General features: G+C 48.6%; 5 protein-coding genes across 5 annotated transcripts; 3 read left to right on the top strand and 2 right to left on the bottom strand.

The window, feature by feature from the left end:
- Positions 1–632: 632 nt before the first annotated feature.
- Positions 633–2,747, top strand: DFL_000912 (uncharacterized protein; the record flags this gene model as incomplete). Its single annotated transcript, XM_067638956.1, has 2 exons — positions 633–1,839; positions 1,894–2,747. The coding sequence occupies 2 exons, from the start codon at positions 633–635 to the stop codon at positions 2,745–2,747; spliced, it is 2,061 nt and encodes a 686-aa protein (XP_067495469.1).
- Positions 2,748–3,576: 829 nt separating this feature from the next.
- On the bottom strand, positions 3,577–5,799 carry DFL_000911 (uncharacterized protein; the record flags this gene model as incomplete). Its single annotated transcript, XM_067638943.1, has 1 exon — positions 3,577–5,799. One exon carries the CDS (start codon positions 5,797–5,799, stop codon positions 3,577–3,579), a length of 2,223 nt encoding a protein of 740 aa, XP_067495468.1.
- Positions 5,800–8,632: 2,833 nt separating this feature from the next.
- Positions 8,633–11,677, top strand: DFL_000910 (uncharacterized protein; the record flags this gene model as incomplete). The annotated part of the gene is made up of 2 exons (XM_067638931.1): positions 8,633–10,647; positions 10,714–11,677. 2 exons carry the CDS (start codon positions 8,633–8,635, stop codon positions 11,675–11,677), a joined length of 2,979 nt encoding a protein of 992 aa, XP_067495467.1.
- A 778-nt stretch (positions 11,678–12,455) lies between these two features.
- Positions 12,456–14,721, top strand: DFL_000909 (uncharacterized protein; the record flags this gene model as incomplete). The annotated part of the gene is made up of 2 exons (XM_067638919.1): positions 12,456–12,878; positions 12,946–14,721. The coding sequence occupies 2 exons, from the start codon at positions 12,456–12,458 to the stop codon at positions 14,719–14,721; spliced, it is 2,199 nt and encodes a 732-aa protein (XP_067495466.1).
- Positions 14,722–15,287: 566 nt separating this feature from the next.
- On the bottom strand, positions 15,288–17,312 carry DFL_000908 (uncharacterized protein; the record flags this gene model as incomplete). Its single annotated transcript, XM_067638908.1, has 7 exons — positions 15,288–15,546; positions 15,646–16,362; positions 16,423–16,759; positions 16,835–16,866; positions 16,934–16,948; positions 17,020–17,054; positions 17,139–17,312. The coding sequence occupies 7 exons, from the start codon at positions 17,310–17,312 to the stop codon at positions 15,288–15,290; spliced, it is 1,569 nt and encodes a 522-aa protein (XP_067495465.1).
- Between the last annotated feature and the right edge of the window lie 3,240 nt (positions 17,313–20,552).

Here is a 20,552-nt window from a genome sequence, read left to right as displayed (position 1 = left end):
ATTAAATAGGAATGGGAACAGAAACCGCCACGGTTGGCTCCTTTTCCCTAAAACCCGCCATCCGAGTGAATTTTTTCTCTTCGACGTGACGATACGGCATTATGCGGTATAGCATACGGTTGAGGGCGCAAAATGGCGTCCAAAGCTGCGGTTGATTCTGGATCCGATTGGTTCCTATGATGCATGTCAAACTTTACACGTCGTTATATCAGAGCCTAAACGGAAATGGGACGGCCGTGCGAACATTGAATTCGGTGGCTTGCCATTTAGTGTATCCCTGTGCGCGAGATTATTCTTTTTAGCGTATTCCTGTGCGCGAGACTGTTTATATCTCAATTGAAGGTTATGGTGTAGAAGACAGGTATCATGGTGATAGGCTGTCTGAAGGTGGCACAGACAGTCTCGTCTGTGTTGTTTGTTGGTGTTGGATCCTGTCGCAGCTTTATTTGGATTCTTTGCACTGCCGAGCCTCTTCTTCCATTCACCCCAATCATCATCACCGGCATCACTCGTTATATATAGCAAGAGGGGCTGGTCCCGCTTCTCTCTTTCTTCTCTCCCTTCGTTGCATCCGACTGTCTTTCTCTCAGCATCCGCTTACCGTTTAGTTACCGCTTGGATAGGTTATAATAATGGACTCGCCGTCGTCCGTTGCCTCGCTCAAGAACCGCCTCGAATTGGGCCACATCCGCACGGGTGGGCCATCCCACATGGTTCGGCTGCCATCCGCTCCACCAGTCGGACTGCGAACCGAGGACTCTGAGAATCAACCTCGAAAGAAACCACCACCCCCTCCACCACCATCCGCTCCACCTCGCAAGCCAAGTGCTACATCTCCTCTCGATCCTCAATCACCTGCAGAGGCCGAGGCTATATCTCCGACCTCGAAGCTCGAGGAAAGAAACTACGGGCGGATGGACGACCAGCATCACCACCCGATTCCTCCCTCATCCCCTCCACCGTACGCTCCGCCTCTGCCTTCGAGGCAGAATAGTAACAATCTCACCACCACCCACCAGGCTGCCCCTCCTCAGCTCCCCCCTCGTCTACCTCCTCGACCGGCTCCGAAACCGAAGCCGGAATCTTATGCATATAGTTTGCTCAAGAAAAAACCCACCGCTCCAACCCCAAAACCGGGTGGTCAAGGTCGAAGCTTACCTCCTCCCGTAATCCCCCCTCCCGTTCCCAAGAACTCATGGGGGACACCGAAGGAGGAGACGAGACGTCCCAGTATAGGTCCCAGTCGCCCGATACAGCTACCTGCACGGCCTGAAACCACCGAGACACCTCCAGTTCTACCACCTCCAAACGCTCGGCCTTCGCTTCCTCCTCGAAAGTCTCTCCCCAGTTTGAGACCTCTCCCGACGGCCACCTTGCCTATTCCACCTCTGCCCAAACGAACTCCTTCCCAACCATCGATCGAACCCGTACATTTGCAGCAAACGGAGGAACCGACAGCGGTGGTGGCACCGCTGCCACCACGTAGGAACATCCTGTCCATGGGATTCGGTGGTCAACATGGCAAACTTCCCTCTCCGCCCCGGACACCGCAACCCGAGACCAGACCTCCCCCGGTTCCTATCGCTAGCCGTCCAGCGGTCAGCGCTCCTACCGTCAATACGGGCACAAAGCCAGGTCCGCCACCCCTCCCGGCTGCGAGACCCGGCACATTTATGCCGTCGAGCCACCACAGCATCAACACCGCATGCCTGAAATGCCGAGATTTCTCGCATGTTGATGCCCATGCTGCCAGATTCCCAAGGCACGCCTATGACGATGTCCAGCGTCTTGCCCTCGATCTAACCAGGAACTTTGGTTCGGATACGGATAAGGCACGAGGTAAATACGCACATTCCTATCATATTCGTAAAACATGCTAACTTTCAAACGCAGTGCTCTTTACGTGGCTACACCACAACGTCAGATATGATGTCGAAGCCTTCTTCAACAACAACGTCCAGCGATCGACTCCGGCCAGCACCCTCCGTACCGGTCTGGCCGTCTGTGAAGGATTCGCCGGCCTCTTCGCCGCCATGGCCATGTATTCCGGCTTGGAAGCCATCGTGATCGGTGGGCACGGTAAAGGTTACGGTTGGGACGGTCCCAACGCAAAAGCGATGCCCCCGTCCCCTGGCGGCCATGCTTGGAACGCAGTTAGAATCGACAACGGTGTCTGGCAAACCATCGACCCCTGTTGGGGAGCAGGGTATCTCTGCGGCACGGAGTACAAGCAGGTTTTCTCGCCTCATCACTTCACAAACACCAACGAGGAGTTCAGAAAGAGCCATTTCCCCGAGAATCCGGATCAGCAGTTTTGCGCACAGCCGATCACCTTCCGGGAGTACTGGTTTACGGAGGAAGGTCCCAGGCTTTACGCCACGTTTTCGGAGCCGGACTACGATTACGGTCGGGATACCGTGGAGCCCGGAGTGAAGGTCCTACGACCGCACACGCGGTATAGATTTAGGATCGCAGGTCCGTGCGAGCACAAGGGGGCTACCGATGACTGGATTTTGTTGATCAACAATGGGCGGAAAGAAGACGAGCAAGTTATGATGCCGGACGGACGGGGCGGGTTCGTAGCGGATATGACGACCGGTGGTTCGGGTTCGGCGGTCAATTTGTCAGCGCTGACGGTATTTAACGATCAGAGCGCGAAGGGACGACTCACGATCGATCAGTGGAAGAACAAGAGGGGCGCGAATAGCTGGTCTACCTCGTGGCTTTGCAAGTGGGATATCGCTTGAAAGGGAAAAAGGTTATTTCGGGGGATGTTTATTTGTGCATATCGGTTGGTTTTTGGTTTATCCGGCAGCATGGCGTAGTATCAGCGATGGGTATCACGGTGGGCTGGGATTTCTTTATTATCGTTCTCCATATCGGCATGCGAGTTTTGTATTCTTTGTTCATGTCACCTATTTTGATGACCAGCGAGAAACAAAAAAAAAAAAGTTATCATCCTTCCAGGGCGATGAACTCCAATCTCGGTAATAAACCCCACACCGACTGAACAAGAAACAACTCCTACAAGTACCATTTACCCCCCTGGGAGGGGAAGGATTTGAGGGTTGAAGTCCCGGGAGAGGGTGGTCATGTAGCCGTAATCGAACGTGTTCAAGTACCAAGTACCTAGTTTGCGGAGGAAGGTATTGCGATGATGAAGCTTTTCGATGCAGGATTCGGAGACGATGGAATGGGAAGATGGGATCCTCATGTTGTTATTACTCTTGATGTTGCAGATTCGCAGGACATCGCATCGAGGGTGTGCGCGTTGGAGCTGTGATATTTTTGTACGGCCGAAAACGGAAGTGCGAGACGATTTTACGGGTTTTGATTGGACTGCGGTTGACAACCCTTGTCGGGTCCGAGTTTGGAAGCTTGGTGGAAAATTATGTTTGATATAAACATTGAATTGATACAATAAATCTTTCGCATGGCTGGCTCGTGGTAACAATGACCCTCCAGGCTTCTAATACCCACCCGAACTGCCCAACTTCTGAAATATAAAACGCCATCAAATGCCGAACCCCCCAATGGAAAGCAGGAAATAAAAAGAATGGAATGATACGCTGCAGTCTACTCGTCCCTCTTCACCGCAAACTTCTCCAACCATTCCCTCGCTTTATTCATCGTCTCCAATTCATCGGCCGCCTCGAGAGCAACCACCTCCACCGCTTTGATACACCATTCGATCGCCCATCCGTTCCTCCCCTGTGAATCCTCCGTGAAGCTCAACATCTCCGCCAGATGCTTCCTCTTCGAGATCGTTTCGTCGACACAGAAGTGTAGCGGGTGAGACGTATATCCTCCTCGCAACCCTTCCTTCGTTACCAACGGCTTCACGAGGGCCGTGGCTTCCTTCGACGGAATGGTTGGCAGCGGTGGTTTTCTATTAGCCCTGCCGGTTTTGCACATTTCGTTCGTACACCAGCTCTTCCCACAACCCTTTAGCAGTTGAGTTAGGTACCGCAGCTCCACCCGCCTTGCTAATGCTTGGCCCGTTGGATCGTACGCCGATGAGTAAAGCGGCCCGAAGCACACGGAACACAGCCCCAGGTTGTTATCCGCTGTCGTCCTTGCGCAATTTACGTTCCTGCAAACTCTGGGTAACGGCTGTGATTTCCGTTCAAGATCGTGGTTTTTCAAATGTACTTCCATATTCTTCAGTTGGACTATCCGCTCGCAGATATGGCAGTTCGTGGTTCTACCGCCGCAGCCGGTTTCGTGCGGGGCCAGTCCCGTTATCGCGGCTGTGAAGTTTGTATCCTCCTCTTGAGGGACGACGAGGTGGCAGAAACGGCAGAGGATGAGTTTGTTGGGGCAGATTGTGGTTTTGTGGGTTGCCAGTTCGGAGAGGGAGCCCGCGCTGTAATCGCAGGATGTACATCTGCGAGATGTGTGGGCGACGTCCATGTGTTTGTCGTAGGTGCTACGGTCTGGGGTGTTCAGACCGAATGCTTTGCATTCCGTGCAATGCCAGTGATCTGTTTCCGTGCCTCTCTTGAAGACTTGACCGCAGCCGTGCGGACAGAGGATGTTATTACGGAAGCAGAAGTTTTGGTGGAGCATCATGGAGCGTTTGGGGATTGAGCGTTTGCAGTTGGAGCAGATTTCGCTGTCCGCGTTTGCGTCTGCCATTTCTTCGTCTTCGTTGTCATTTCGGTGGATTGTCTGAGTTATGGAGAGGAGGAATTTTGTCGGAAGGGGCATCGGTTTTTTGGAGTTCGAGTCGATGAGGCTCTGTTCGTAGACTCGAAGCGAGATCCTAACCTCCTTCGCGGAGATGATGACCGGATCATCCGGGAGGATCACAATAGGTTTTGAGCCATCGAATCTAGCCCACGTCCACTCTTCTAGCCTTGGATACCCTTGAATCGTATCCGTTGAAACTAAAATGTCGACATTTTCTTCCGGTACGTTTATTGATATCGGTTTTGAACGGTCCCATGTTTTCAAGTTAAACCGGACAACGTTACCGTCTGATATCGTCCCTTCCTTTGGGCCGTCGATGTTTATTTGACCGCCGGAACTTGATTCAGCCTTTTTGCGTAACTCCCGCTGTCGTAACGATTCCTTCGCTTGTTCTTCATTTAGAGGTTCGATATCGACTTCCAAGTCCGTATCGACGATGCAGATTGCTTCCGCCCCTTCGGGTTTTACCCGGTCTATTAGAAATTTGAAGTCCTTCCCGGGTTGATGTGACAGCCGTGGTATAGCTAGGATATTATTAACCGCCAATGTTGTGAAGTTCTTTTGCAGATGGTTTTCTAAGATTGGCTTCCAGTCCTCTTCATACCCGGCGTCCAGGGGGCGTAGTCGGGCAAAAGTTCCCTTTGGAACGTTCACAGCTTCGACTTTGATCCTAGCTTCCAGTAGCTCAGCATCGCCTTCCCCCTGCCGCTGCTGCGTGATAGTAGGCAGCGCCAATCCTTCTCTCAAAAAGGTGCTGAGAACGACTTGTCCTTCCTCCGCCGAGAACTCTCGAATGCCCGCGTATGCAACCCTTCCGGTTACGAGATTTGTAACGCGGAATGTAAGAGGGTGGGGTAGCTGCTGACGAGCTTCGTTGCGCCTGGATAGAGCTTCATGAGGGGATACGTAATCCCACGACGCTGGGTCGTGGGATGTTGTTGTTGTTGTTGCGGATTGCGAGGCCGCTTCGAGCAAGTTTTCGAGGGCGGCTTGCGGCAAAAGTAGTTTGTCGCCGGTTAGGGATGCTGGGGGAGGTGATGGGGAGAGGTGGAAGGTTGAGGACCAGGCGAGGGGGGGAGGGGTCGGCGTCGCTGCTTTGCGGGCCATGAGTCTGTAACGTCTAGCTGAGCTCCAGGCAAAGCCAAGCTAAGCTAAACTGCAGGTTTGTCGGCGGTAATTTGATGCGAACGAGTGAACGGCAGTTTGTGTATGCGTTTGCGTATGCATGCAGAGATATCACGGCGCGGTTCGATATCAAGAGAAAGTGGAATTTATACAGGATCTTGACTGATATCATCGAGTGCGGTGCTTGCTAAGCTAAGGTGGTGGCTAGTAGGTGTTTGGCGGCGTGTGTTTCCAGCATGTTCGATCATCCGCCACCCAACACGCGACCGCTTTCAACCTCATCTCGTCCACCGTCGAACATTATCCCCAGGTACTCTATGCTATAACAGAGACCTATTATAGAATGACTAACTCATGCAGCATGTACGTATACAGCTGCACGGGAAAGGAATGGCAAACAACGGCATCGCTGAAACACCAGCTACGACTTGCAAGAGCGACCTCTCCCCGGCCACGGAAATGTTTCCAGAAGGCCCAATCGAAGGCTACCCCTGGCACGTGGCCAGGTGGTGCGACAGTGCGCAACTCTGAGTCCGATCGCCCTCCCTTTTCTCGTTCTCGAATTCCGCGACTTGAGAGGCCCAGGAAACCTTATCATGGCAATTTCCACATCCAGGAAATTAGCGTGATATCACACTGCTCCCCTGTTCTTAACAGAACTGACCTGACAGCAATGGATACCCCGACTTGCGATGATCTGCCTGGTGCGATGCTTGGTGTTGTAGATGCATCGATTTGTGAAGTATGCTTTCGCGTCTACAGGAAAAGAAGGACACCAACAAGGACATGTCCAGCCGAAATGAGAGGCTTAACTCTTCTGCCTGTTGTTGGCAAACTGATTGCAGCGCTTGTGTACATGCTCCTTCGACGGACGGATTCGAAGACAGGGCATGCAACTCCGCTATGGAGCTGATACTAAGAGCATTAACAATCACAAACCTGGCGCTAAGCAGGGCAATGCGAGTTCCGATCCGTGGGTGTTGGAAAATCGAACAGCAACCGGAATTCCTTCGAGAATCCAGACAGAAGAGGGAAAAAAAAAACTTCACGGTTCGCACGGACCTTAATGCGGAATAAATTGCAACATTGAAGGTCTCACGGCGGCGACGAAAATTCCTTCGCCAGGGCGGATTCACTTGAGCCGTCTATGGCGATCGCCAATTAAACACTCTCAACTGCCAGCGGTCGATGTTAATCTAGCTTCGAATTCTCGGGTTCGGGCCTTTTCGTCCACAGCTCAATTAGGCACGTCACGTTTCAGTCCGCATTGTGCCTGAGCACTGGCAAAATACCGGAGTGTTTTGCATAGCCATTCCATATGTATTCTTTTCGAAGAAGTATTGATGTCCGTAATTGATGTTCATTAATCATCAAAGCTTACCCGCCACCTGTAAATAATGTCGAGAGCACCAATATAATGCGGATATATTGGACTCAATCTACCAGTCAATGGCATTTCTGCCGGAGAGACGCGGTTTCCTGCTCGGAACAGCAATCACACGTCCATTCACCGTTGCATTCACAGAACCACTCCAGAGGTTACAGGCGGCTTGGATAACGCCTCTTGTTAGTGGAGCCAATGGCCTTACAGTGACACCATGACCGTGGGCAGGAGAATCTATTTTCGAACCCATCTCACTTCTCACCGCTTTTACTGAAAACTCTCCCACCACTTCCAAATAGGGCACTTGACAGAGAAAACTAATAATACGTGAATTGAGGTGCATCCAAATATGCCATCTCCATCAATGAATGAGCTTCATTCGACACCTAGGCAGAAGACCTACGTCAGATGACACCTCTCCTGTGGAATACATACCAGCTAAGGCTCGGGTCCCTGCCGTGCTCTCGCAATTGATCCCTTCCCGCCCTCTTTAAACGCAGGGAGAAGCATGTTTCGGATTCCGATAGCTCTTTGAGATACCGGCAAGATCTCTGGTTTGCTCTGCGGGATGCCCAATACGTCCGCATCCCTTGGTCAGGGCATCCTCCCGTGCGAGGGGTTGTTTGCCAGGGCACCCACTTTTTCTTCTTTCTTCCCAGCCTTTTCCCTTGCCTGTGATATTCGATGCGTGATGAGGGCTTGGTCTGGGTGGTCGTCCCCAGTTCCCCTTTTTGCGCCAAAGGCGACAGGACCCCTGAACTAAGACTAAATGAAGCAAGCCAACTCTCTGCTAAGTCTCCCGCCAACGAACGCATGGGGGACAAGGACTCAACGCGAGAAAAAGAGAAAAAAACCCGGGCTTCGAGGTATCAGCAGAGCGCCTCTCTTATAAGAGGTCTCTTGCTTGTTTCAACCATTTTTATTTTTACGCAGGTGACGTTCAAATTTGGATTGGATGTCAAGATGGTTTCGTCTTCTGCAGGATTGCCCCAGGGAGACTTCTAACCGATAGGATGTTGTGAATATAACAATTCACCGGCCCCCTTGAAAAATACCACCTACTCTCTTTATTTTTCTTTCTTTCGTTTTTTTCCCGTATTTTATATTTTCTTTTAGTTCTGGACGACAAGTTGTTATCTAGCAGAGGTCACCCGGAAACAAATTTTTAGACACTGTCGAAACAACAGGAATTTCGAAAATCGAGGAATGGCAGTTTGCGTTCATCTACGACAGGTCGACAGTTCCAGACATCACGAGCCGAGATACCCTCAAGCGTTCAACGATAACACATCCTTGCGATATAACAAGTATTAACCCAGCTGCGGGAAATCACAAACGCAGTTTCTCGGTGACCAAGAGATACATTAAAATTACGATTTGGTGTTTTTTTGGAAGGTTTCGATTTTTTTATTTCAGATATTCGTCACGACCATGGCGGCCAACCGTATGAGCATGAAACCTGCATCGGTTGCATCGATATCAGGCCCACAAGATGAACTCAACACCCACCTGGGAATGCTCCCGTCCTCACCGAATATTCTTGTGTTGCCTGCAGTCAACATACCATCCAGATTTTCTCCAAATAGTCCGATATCACCTTCTGGAGAATATCCTACAATCGATGTTAGAGATTTGGTATCTTCGGCATATGCAGCTTATACCGAAAGACAAGAATTGGCCGAGGGGTTTGTGGTAAATCATCCCTCGAGAGGAGTTATATTGCAAAAGGGATGGATCACATTGCTGGCGGAATGCGCTCAACTGTTATTGGAGACGAACACTTGCGAAACGGTGGAGGAAGCTGTGGCGGCGGTTAAGGCTATCTGCGATGGTGGTATCGAGGAAATTGAAACCGAGGAGGATGTTGAAGTTGAGATAGACATCAGCGACACCGATACCGACAAAACACCGGTCATCGAAGAGGAGCCGGAGTTAGAGGAAGAGTATGATGAGAATCCACTGAAGCCACAGGCCGTCACACGGTTGTCGCGATCTTCGTCTATGACTTCGAATTCTTCGAGTTCGGGAAGGAGTAGATTCAGGACATCGGACCGGTCGCTGAGCTCCGCTACAACGAAAGTCGGAGATTCGATTGATGAGATGGATGAGGATAAGATGGTGCCCCTGAGGATGAGCAGGTCGACCATTGACTTGCACCTACCCCGGTCACACTCTCAAGCTTCTATGAGGGATCGGGATAGCATGGTTACTCCTCCACCCGGCGCTCTCCCGTCGGCTGGCGGCAAGAGGAGAAGCGGAGGGAATGGACGTGAAGGGAAGAGATTCCCCGTTCGAGCCGCCAGCATGGACAATCTATCCGAGTTCGCACTCGCAGCCGTGAATGACGAAAAGAGGTCGTCGACTCTCAACGGTTCCACCCCGAGGTTCAGTCTACCTGAGAAGAAGCGGGTGGGGGAGAAACTATCCGACGAGAGGCTAAGTTTAACCTTGAAGAGGTCTTCGGAGCCTCCGGAGCCGCCGCTTAAGGATCGCACGGTCGAGAAATGGAAGCCGCAGTTCCAGCATACGAGGAGCGCAAGCGCCAGTACTCATAAACTCTCCAGGGACTCCCTTCTTAGCTCTGGCAATTCGCCGCGAATTTCGGCGCAGTCCTTCGAGAGCAGGAGTTCGACGCCAACAAGGTGGAGCGACGAGATCCCAAAGAAGACCAAAAAGGTCATGGAACGGCGGAAAGTGAAGACCGTCAAGACACACCCTCCCCTCAAGTTTCAAGAAGATGTCATGCTATTCCTTCACGATGTGGAAACATCCCCGACATTCATGAAGTTGGTTGATGCGATTTCTGTTTCTATTAACAGTATTCCCTCGACACCGTTCACGCCATCTTTCCCTTCACCTTCTGCTGCTTACCCTTCGCCACCAATCTCACCAACAACTCCAACTATCGTGGTAGAACAGGCGGCCGATAGGAGAATGTCAATATCTTCCATCTCGGGAGTGCCGAAACTGAGCCTTTTCCCGCGCCCGAGGACAAGGGATTCGGATAGAGAACCGGAAAACTTTGCGGAACTTCTGAAGACAAGATCTAGACCACCAACAAAGGAGCTCCCTCCGATCCCAACAACCAGGTTAATAACACCGGTAAAGAAGATCGATGTTGGGGACGAGTCTCCTTTGGTTATTCAGAATGAGATCCGAGGGATTTTGGGAGATAGGATGACTGCGGTGCGAAAGTTCCCGACTGTGGTTCAGGGATTGGCATTAGGGATGGGGTTGGGATTGGGGCTTTTAAACTACGGGGGCGGCGAGTCGATGGGAAATAGGTTTTGGTCGCCCGTACTTGGGGGCTATGGCGCCGGAGCCTCCGTTGATTTGATTTACGCCGTCGGGTACGAGCGTGGATGTGAAAAATGGGGACAGAGATTGGTGCAGCGGATTACTAGTGGTGTTGGGAGATGTGGACCGGCCCACTGTGTGTCCTTAAGGTGAGGGTAAAAACGAAAGTAGCTATATTCGAGATTGATACTAACATCCGCCCTTTTTTTTGTTAGCTACCTTTTGTCTTTGTCCCTGCGCCAGCTTAACCCATCTGCGCCAAATTATACTTCTCAGGTTCATGCGGCGCTCTCTGGAAAATATCTTGTCCCGCAGCTTGAGGACTACTTGTCCGTCAATTCGAATACTAGATGCTTAGTTATCACATTTGACGCTGCCACCGTTCCCAACACCAACCTTGAGCCCCTCCGCGAGCTTCGAAGAGTTTTGGACGGAGCCCGCCCGGATTCTGTCTTTAAAATTATCTCCGTTATTGGAGGTCCAGTCGACGGAAAGGAGGAAGAACCCGCATCACCAAAGGCGGACCCTAAACGTTCGTCCAAGGCACCCTCGCATTCCCCGACCCGTGGATCGTACCGCACAAGCCCTGTTTCCAGGAAGCCCCCTCAGAATGCCCTCTCATCACCTCCAAAGTCCAATTCCCGTGCCGCCTCACCGGTTGAGAGGACACCGCCAAGAAAGCAGGAACCGAATACCGCATTGAGAGCAAACGAGAAGACGCTTATGCGCAGGCGTGAGTTGGAGGCGCTATCCAACATGCTCGTTATTCAGAAGATAGACGACCACGATGCCTTTGAAGCACATGTCACCAGAATTTCTGAACAGCTCCGCGAACGCGAGGAGAAGACGGGTTCGTACAAGGCGTTCGAGTCCACGTTTGAGGAACCAGCGCCAATCGAAGAACCAGTTCCCGAATACACCTCTCAACCGGAGGATGAATATGAAGAGGAAGAGGAAGAAGAGGAAGACGATTACGAAACAAATTATGGTAACGTCTTGATGACCGTCGATGTTCCACGGCAGACTCAGAAATCCCGCACGAGCACCTGGAGTAAGATGTGGAGCCGCGAGGGGAAGAAGAGCAAGTCAAAGCCCAACGGCGGCCAAGCCCACTATGCATCTCAAGAGCAAGTGCAAGGCAGCGCCAAAGCGTTTAAACTTCTTGGATTGGATAATTAAACGTTCTATTGAGTAATGCGGTTTATATATTTTCTTTACAGCACAGAAAATTGGAGGATACCTCAGCAAGTCTAAACAGGAAGCGCAGGCGGGTCATGATCTGTTTTTTTTTTCATGTTTCCTTTTCATTTCCCCTACCATCATGATATTTTCCGTTAACAGGATTTTTCCCATTCTTGGAGTAACCACCACCGGCGTTTTTCTCTCTCTACATTTTCCACCCAACAAAAACCACACCGCCCACTACACCTTTACGAAGTTCACGACTTGGGGGGGAAAAAGAGGTTTCTCTTGGAGCATAACCGGTTTCATATCGATGCCTATAACTTACTATACATATTTGCTTACTATTTTTTCCAAATATTTTTTTGAGGTTTAATGTAATTAGAAGCTACTTGTTGTTGGCGGCGATACTATTGCATTGCTGTACTATTTTGACCCGATGATTGACGAAGGATACAATAAAATAAAGCACTAGCTATCACTCAAAAACGTAGCCCGTCGGAGCGATATGATACAAACATACTCAACCGTGACGACTAGTGACTCCTGGTACCGTTGTGCGAGTCCAAGGTCCCTGGACGTCGACGCCAAGCAGAGCTGATTCCCAAACGGGGTGCTACAGCCATTCCTCGTTCCTGACCACAAACATAACACGCCATCCCGACCTATCCGAAGGTACCCAAATACCCAAAGGCAGGTCGATTCCACGATAAGCATAAACAACCAAACGGCCCTCCCCACAAAAAAAAGATACCGTTACATTTTCCTTCCCGCCATGGCACCGCCACGGGGAAGTAAGGGGTCCGGCAACCTGCTTTCCTCCGAGACCTACGATGATGATGCATCCACCCTCCGAAACTCTTCGGAAGACGAAAGAAGACCCCTCGCCCAGAATCCGGAAACTATAAATAGGGGTGTATCACAGGAATACGAGGAGGAACATCGACGGATATTTGACGACCTTGACGACGACGAGTTAGTAGTTCACACCGAGGTTAACATGGACGACCGAGATGTTTTGGATTCTGAAGATGAGAGGGAGAAGTTGTTGAGTGTGGCTAAAGATGATGCTTCTATTTTTGGGAGCTTGGGGAGGAAGAAAGGGAGGAGGGTGTTGGTTGGGAGTATGAGAGATAGCTATCGGATGGAGGAAGGGTCGGCGAAGAAAGTGAAGGTCTATGATGTCGACAGAGAGACTGTATGGGTTTTCCTTGTTTTTTGGAGTTCCAGGAGGGTTGGATGCTGATGTTTTGAGGTGCTGACAGGCTCGACGACCGACTGTTATCAAGTTGGCTGTGTTTACGTTAGCTCTGACGGCCTTCCTAGTTGCTTTGATTGGAGGAGCTATGCAATATTCGTCGTCTAGTTCCGGGTTTTCGAAGTCGATCTTGAGTAACGGGACTCATGAGTACCACCCTACAACAATCCTTATATCCCTCGATGGGTTCCGCGCCGACTTCCTAAAACGAGGGCTATCGCCTACCCTACAAAAGTTCATCAACGAGGGTGTATCCCCGCCATACATGTACCCGAGTTTCCCCAGCGTTACCTTCCCGAACCATTGGAGTATCGTTACAGGACTTTACCCGGAATCGCATGGCATCGTTGGGAATTCCTTCTGGGATCCTGAGCTTGAGAAGGAGTTCTTTTATACCGATCCTGATCGTTCTCTTCAACCCCACTGGTGGGGTGGTGAACCGCTCTGGTCTACTGCTGAGAGGCAGGGTGTCAAGGCTGCTGTGCACATGTGGCCTGGATCGGAAATGAAGCCTGCTCCTTACGAAATCACCTATTTGGACCACTTCAACAAATCCGAATCTTTGACGGTAAAGGTCGATCGTATTATGGAATGGCTTGATAAACCAATCGACATGCGGCCTCAGTTTATCGCTTCGTACTTCCATCACGTTGATACCGCCGGGCATAAGTACGGTCCTAACTCGACGGAAGTCAACAATAGCATTAAATTAATAGATGGGATGCTTGCCCATCTTTTTTCCGATATAGCAGAGCGGAATCTGACCAACGTCGTGAATATTGTCGTTGTATCCGACCACGGCATGGCTACTACGAGCAACGACCGGCTCATCTTCCTTGACGATATCATCGATATGAAGCAAATCGAGTTTAGCGACGGTTGGCCGCTTTACGGTCTTCGCCCTAAGTCCGGGATCAACCTAACCGCGCTTCATGAAGTTTTGGCCAAGGAAGCTGCTAAGAGTCCTAACTGGGATGTGTTCCTCAGGGATGTCGACATGCCTGAACGGTGGCACTTCTCGAAGAATCCAAGGATTGCGCCATTATGGATTGTTCCTAAGACGGGGTGGGCGATTGTTACCCGTCCGGAACATGACCCTTCAAAGACCAATAAACCATACAACCCGCGCGGTCTCCACGGCTACGATAATATGCACCCACTTATGCGTTCCATCTTCATCGCCCGCGGCCCGGCATTCCCACACCCACCGGGCTCCAAAGTAGAACCTTTCGGAAACTGGGAGGTCTACTCCATCATCTGTCACAGCTTGGGTCTACAACAATCCCCAATCGGCAACAACGGTACCATGTCCTGGGGTACACCGAATGGCGGGTTTAAATTTACGTCATCAAAGGACGAAGAAGACGTTCACGACTTCCCCGCCGAGGCTAGCGTAACAACTGCGGCGCCGTCATCCGTGCCGTCCGAGAGTTTTAAGCCGACGACATCCCTGGACGATAACGAAAAGGCCATGCTGAGCCATATCTCTGAGGCTAAATCTATTCAGGCGGATGAACCGGTGACGGAAACCGCCGTACCTACTACTCACCCTAGACCGACGGTTGATGAACCGGCTTCGGCATCGGGTGTAGTACCCACCAATACACCGGTAGTCGATAGACCTGCTGTTGTGGATGATTCGACGGGGAATAGGACAGATGCGGAGAAGCAAGAAGAGGCGGAGAAGCATGGGTTTAAGAGTTGGTTGGAGTATATGAAGGATAAGGCTAAGTCGATTACGCATAAGATATCGGACTGGTGGAAGAATTTCTGGGGGTCGTAGATGGTGTATTATTGATTTTGGTTCGGTATTTCTTCAAGTTGACTTGTATAGTATGGCGTTTTTTTTTTTTTTTCCTTTTCTTTTCTTTTCTTTTTTTTTTGATGGAAATCTTTTGAATTTAAACCAACTAGGGCATTGCGATGGGACTGGTCGTACATGAACTTTTCTACAACTATAACTAATAGATCGATTTGTTACACACCAAATTTGCAAATCTAATTCCGAGCCGCAGACGTGGTCTAGGGTTAGCCCGCAGGTGTATGAATCCGCAATTTCAAAGCTAGGATGGGTAATTGCTAGCATCCAATTGATTTTGAGATTTGTACGTATGCGGCAATTCGAAGCCGGGGTGATACAGGCAAAATATTGCTTTGCACATAAACGAGCCAGGGGAGCTCCAGCTTGCTTCTCATGCCCGGTAACGAGACGAGATCTAAAAAACTCCCCAAGGCAAGAAAAAACAAGACCCAAGTATCCATATCCCAGTACCAATCTAACCACCAGAACAGTATCATAACTTATCCTCACCCTCCACCCATATATATAACATGGCATTGGCTAGCTGTTTAGTCCCTGTAACACTTGACCAAGACACCTTTTCCACCAACACACATGGTTAGTGTGGCGTTGAGCTTAAGGAAAGGATCGAACTCCGCCATTTCAAATCTCTTGAAGTGCTGGAACATCCTGACGATGGCGTATGAAACTTCAGTGAGGGCGAATTGCTGGCCGAGGCAGATTCTTGGGCCGCCGTTGAAGGGGAGGAATTCAAAATTGCCAAAGCCTCCTTTGTTACGGGGTTCACCCCAACGTTCTGGTCGGAACCTGGAGGAGTATTATAGTTAGAGGCTTGTTCTTTTTTTTAAAAAAAAAAAACATAAAATAAAATAAAAAAAAGATCGGTTATGGGAGGTGAGATCTTACCAGTTGGCGTCAGCTCCCCAGATATCCTGACGTCGGTGCATAGCGTAAACAGAGTATTCAATAATGGTTCCCTTTGGCACAAAGATTGGGCTCCTTCCATCAGGCCCGCCTCCCAAGGGCAGAGTGGTATCCTCAAGGGCAGAACGAACGTTCGAGGGAGCAGTAGGGTACAATCTCAAAGTCTCGTCAATAACCCAGCGCAAGTACTTGCAATTCTTCAAGTCATGGAAAGTAAGAATATCGGCGTCAGATTTATCTCCGAAATCCTGCTTAATCACAGCACGGAGTTTTTGTTCAACTTCTGGATGACGGACAAGGAGGTAAAAGACAAAGGATAAAAGACCGGCAGTGGTATCTCGACCGGCAAGAAGGATGTTTGTAAGAGCATCGCGTAATACAACAGGGTCCTGGGTTTCTTTGGCGATTTCATCAAGGAAGACGTAACGTTTCTTTCTGGACTTTTCGGATTCGGTGTTGAAGCCCCGCTTGTGCAGTTCGATAGCTCGGTAGACATATTTGTCAACGAAGTCGTGGCAGGTTTTGTTGGCGTCTTTGAATTCCTGTGGGTTATGCATGTAGTAATAGTCTCTGAGACGGTACCTATTGATGATGTGACGTTGGGAGATGTCGAAGGCAGAGGCGAACTTGTTACCAGCGGGGGTATCATTGATTTCACCACGGAGGACGTTGAGTCTGTGTTTCAAGACCTGGCAGCTCCTATAAATCATATCAGCATTATACTCCCTTGGAGCTTTTATTTGACAGGGGATTCCATACTCTCCGAAAAGGAAGAGGGTAGCAGAATCGATAGTCAATTCAAAGAAAAGTTCTTGAAGGTCAACAACCGTGCCGTCTCCTTGAGATTGAATGCATTCAACCATTGTCCGAATATGTTCTTCCATATTTTCCAATTGAGTGATTTGATCCTTGTTAAATTGAGGGCGGAGCAGAGCTCGAGAGTGTTCCCAACTACGGCCATCAACGCTAAAGATTCCCCGTCCGAGAAGAGGGGAGAAAGATCTAATACGTGGGGGTCCGATACCAAAATCCTTAAATTGGGAAGTCAAGATAGCCTGGATATTACGAGGTTCTATGGTTGCGATGGAGGTTGAGCCTGTTGGATATAAAAATGTTAATAATCCTAATGTTTTCGAGTTTCTGGGCACATATGAAAAGTCACTATTCATACCGAGTATGCTAACAGTGTAAGTATTTCCGTATCTATAGCACCAATGCCGTTAATTCTCCTTCTTTGTCCTCAGGCCGAAGCTAGTTTTAGATTACGTACGTTTCATACTCGGCTCTATAGATGTACCGTGTTAGTCTTCGGCCCCATATTGTAGAGATCTAAAAGTAAAGTTGATAGGTACTTACCGAACCCATTCTGGTAGAGTTTGGTTTCCAAAATGCTACGTCACATATACTAAGTTAGGGATGTTCTGATTTTACAGTATTCGTTTGAGATGATGTGGGACTGCCTGGGCCGTACTCACCCACATTATGATACTATAAAGATCGAGTCCAAATGGATATGAACATGATCTCACTGGTGCCTTTTCAGTCCCGACAAGCTTCTTGAACCTCCGCTCTCTGAACCAGAGGTTTATCTTGGACCAGACATAATATCCGACCAGAGAGGCTCCAGCCAGCGCCAACCAGCGAAGCATGGTGGGCAACCTGAGCTGTGCAGAGTGTTGTCGACTAGGGTGAGCGTGTTGTGTGGGATTTCTAGAGGTCGGTCCCAAAAAAGCTTAAAATTCGCCCAGAAAGCTTGCTCAAGAAGAAGCTGGAAGAGGCCGAAGAGAAGATATCTTCCCTGAACGTTTCCTATTTTTATTCCCTCTTTCGAAGGCGGGAAGAGCGAATATATATAACCAATCCAGACTGGCACAGATCGATTACAATTGGAATTCCGGAATTAATCGAACGGCCTGCCGGAAAACAGGTCCTAGTACCCTGTTCTAGGTGAAAATCCTGGCGTGCATGTTACGATAGACGACGGCAATATAGTACTGCCACAGACAAGCTAGGGCGCTTGCATTTGCGCTGCTCGCTACATACCTCTGTCTCCATTTCTCCAGAATTAATTTTTGCGAGTCATTGGCACGAGGCCTGCAAGGAATCGAGATCATGTCGTATTCGGGCCACGAAACCAGGTCGTGGAAACAAGACTTCGGCAAATATTCAAGACAATTGGTCGCATTCAATCTGGGGGCTAGGCGAACATCGGTTGAATTTTGTCCCCCGGCGCGGGCAATTGCTAGTAGCCACTGTACCAGGACAGAAAGATTTTGACAAACACAAAAAAAAATCAATTTACGCATTTCACCACCATCAACCCTCCCTACCACGCAAATTAGGCCTGCACCACCAATACCGGCTCAATAGCTTCGAAACAGGTATCGATTGACTTATTAGGACCACGGCTACCAGGCAAAACGCTCAATTTCATACAGCATAATGTTATTATAGCACTAAGATTCCAAGGAGATAGTAACAGTACTGCAACACGCCTGTTCAACTTTCAGAAAGCTACTATCTATTCTATTGACAAAACTATTATTCAATAAGGTAGTCTAGATGCTAATACCTCTCTCAGAGCACCTAGGGTCACTACTAAGCAGACTAATAGGCTACTACGACGCGTAGTTAAGTAGAACAGGCGATAGCTATTCAGCGAACTCAACGCTAAAATAATTAATAACCGCATAAGTAAGAGGACTATTCAAAGACGCCTCAGCGAAGCTAGAATTAAAAAATAAATTGCAAAATAGAGGTCCAGGCTTATATAAGAATATACTACTGAATAGCTAGCTTAAATTTAGACTTACAAAGACTGAACTGTGGAATAGTGGCAAAGAGTTATCTAAAGCGACGAATGCTAGGTAGAAAGAAGCAAAGTCTCTAAAATCTGCTAGGTATTTAGAATAGTCGCTGAAAAATGGGCTTCAGACTGTATTAATCTTAAATAGAAAGGGCCTGACGCAAAAATAATGATTTGGGCTATGTTTACTGGTAGTACTAAGAGTCTAATTTATATAGTGGAAGAGACTGTAACTAGGTAGTATTATATAGAAGAAATATTAGGTAAATATTTCCCTCAATTTTATGAAGAGCTCATTGAAAGCTGGATATGGCGTTAATATTTATATATGATAACGTTTTTGTGCATATAACCCTGTGACCAGGGACTGGTTGAGTGATAATGATTTTATTGTAATGGCTTGGCTATTGTATAGTCCTGATCTCAATCTCATTGAGTACGTCTGGCGTTTCCTTAAGGACTAATTGCATAAAATGTATCTCAAACTGAAGAATATAGCTTCCAAAACCCAGGCTGTTGAGGAGCTGAAGGCTGTAATTGCGGAGGTATGGCAGTCAGTAACAGAGAAGTACTTTACAGTATTAGTAAAATCTATGCCTGCCCGGTGCGCCGCTGTAATTGCAGCTCGCGGCTGGTATACTAAGTACTAGTCAATTGGGCACCAAAATTTATATATTTAGTGCTAGCGAATGAGCCTATTTTCATATTGTTGTTATTATAGCTTATTGTATAATTAAGTTTTGAAATTGCCTACTTTTTTTCGTTGCATTGCTGCGTTCGTCATTTGTCAAAATCATTCTGTCATATTGTGGGTGCAACTTTGGTCCTACAATTCGGCCGTCTGCTGGTGGAAAGGCAAGAGGTGTTGAAGATCTAGCTTCACATGGGAACCCCGGCTATATGCAGCTGCTTGGTGTCCCTTGTTCAGGGCTTGTGATTGCAATTTGGGGACTAATCATTATTCCGTCAGTGCTGTTTGGCTCAAACGACAAGTCGAATTTCGTATCTCGTGGTGTTCTCCCTGATCCAAATGCAATGCAGCTTCGAATTCTGATACATGAAAGAACTTATCTTTTTCCTTCCAGACCTTTCGACTCCGGTTTTTTGTTCCGTGGATTTGCGGGGAAACTCTCCTTACAATTTCAAAAATTACAGTCTACCATATTGCGCAGCCTTGCAGCGATCAGGCCTGTAGATTTTGTCATCCAGGTCATGTGTGGAGTCAGACTAGTGGACATGTGGAGAATATATATATGCATGCTAAGAAAGGGATTCCGAATCCCTTTGGGCTAGATCAAGATGCGGGTGACTTCTCTTCTCAAAGGCGCATATTTGCAATCGCGATTAACTTTTGATTACGAATCGATAGATGCTTAGCCGTTAACCTCGTCCGTATTGTCGCGACGAAAGCTTGCATGCTCTCACAAATAACGGAGTTTAACTAACAAGGGCTAGAGTTTCACAACAGTATCTACAAAAACAGAGCGATGTGATATTCATATCCACTTAAACATGCGAAAATCCTCTGGTTAGTTCACAAGATATGCGTTTTATAGATTGTTTCGATGGTATTTATGTGTCGATCAAGTTTCATTCGATGTCAAGAAATTTCCAAGTTAGGGGGCATGCACGACAAGTGTGAAGATGTTAAATACACCAAATTTTCGACGTGGGATTCTTCTCTTGGTTATCTCAATAGACTCAATTCCATATGCCTATCATATGCCTTGCCATTCTATATTAACTCATAGATTTCCCTAATTCTTTTTTTATTAATAACTAAGGGGATTATCGACACCTTGAGACCAAACAGTAGCCCTGTCGTGATTCATGACATTTTGATATGTCCGCTCAGAGATGGAGGAAGGCCTTGTCGTTGACTGAGGAACCTCCCACATTGACTCGTACTTGGACCTCGCTTTTGCATTCCATATGCGTATGTGGAAACGGTAAGGTTTACTTTGTGAAGTCCACAGATAAACCTGTCTGCGCAGCTGGTGGATCATGACGAAGCATCGAAGGCTTTCCTGCACAAACCTCCTGCAAGGCTGAACGCCCATGCTGCTACCTCGTGGCCTCAACT

Source organism: Arthrobotrys flagrans (genome assembly GCF_004000055.1).
Source record: "Arthrobotrys flagrans strain CBS H-5679 chromosome Unknown unitig_15, whole genome shotgun sequence".
Taxonomy (NCBI): Eukaryota; Fungi; Ascomycota; class Orbiliomycetes; order Orbiliales; family Orbiliaceae; genus Arthrobotrys; species Arthrobotrys flagrans.
The sequence above is the reverse complement of the archived record's forward strand: the minus strand, read 5'-3'. Positions and strand labels throughout refer to the sequence as shown.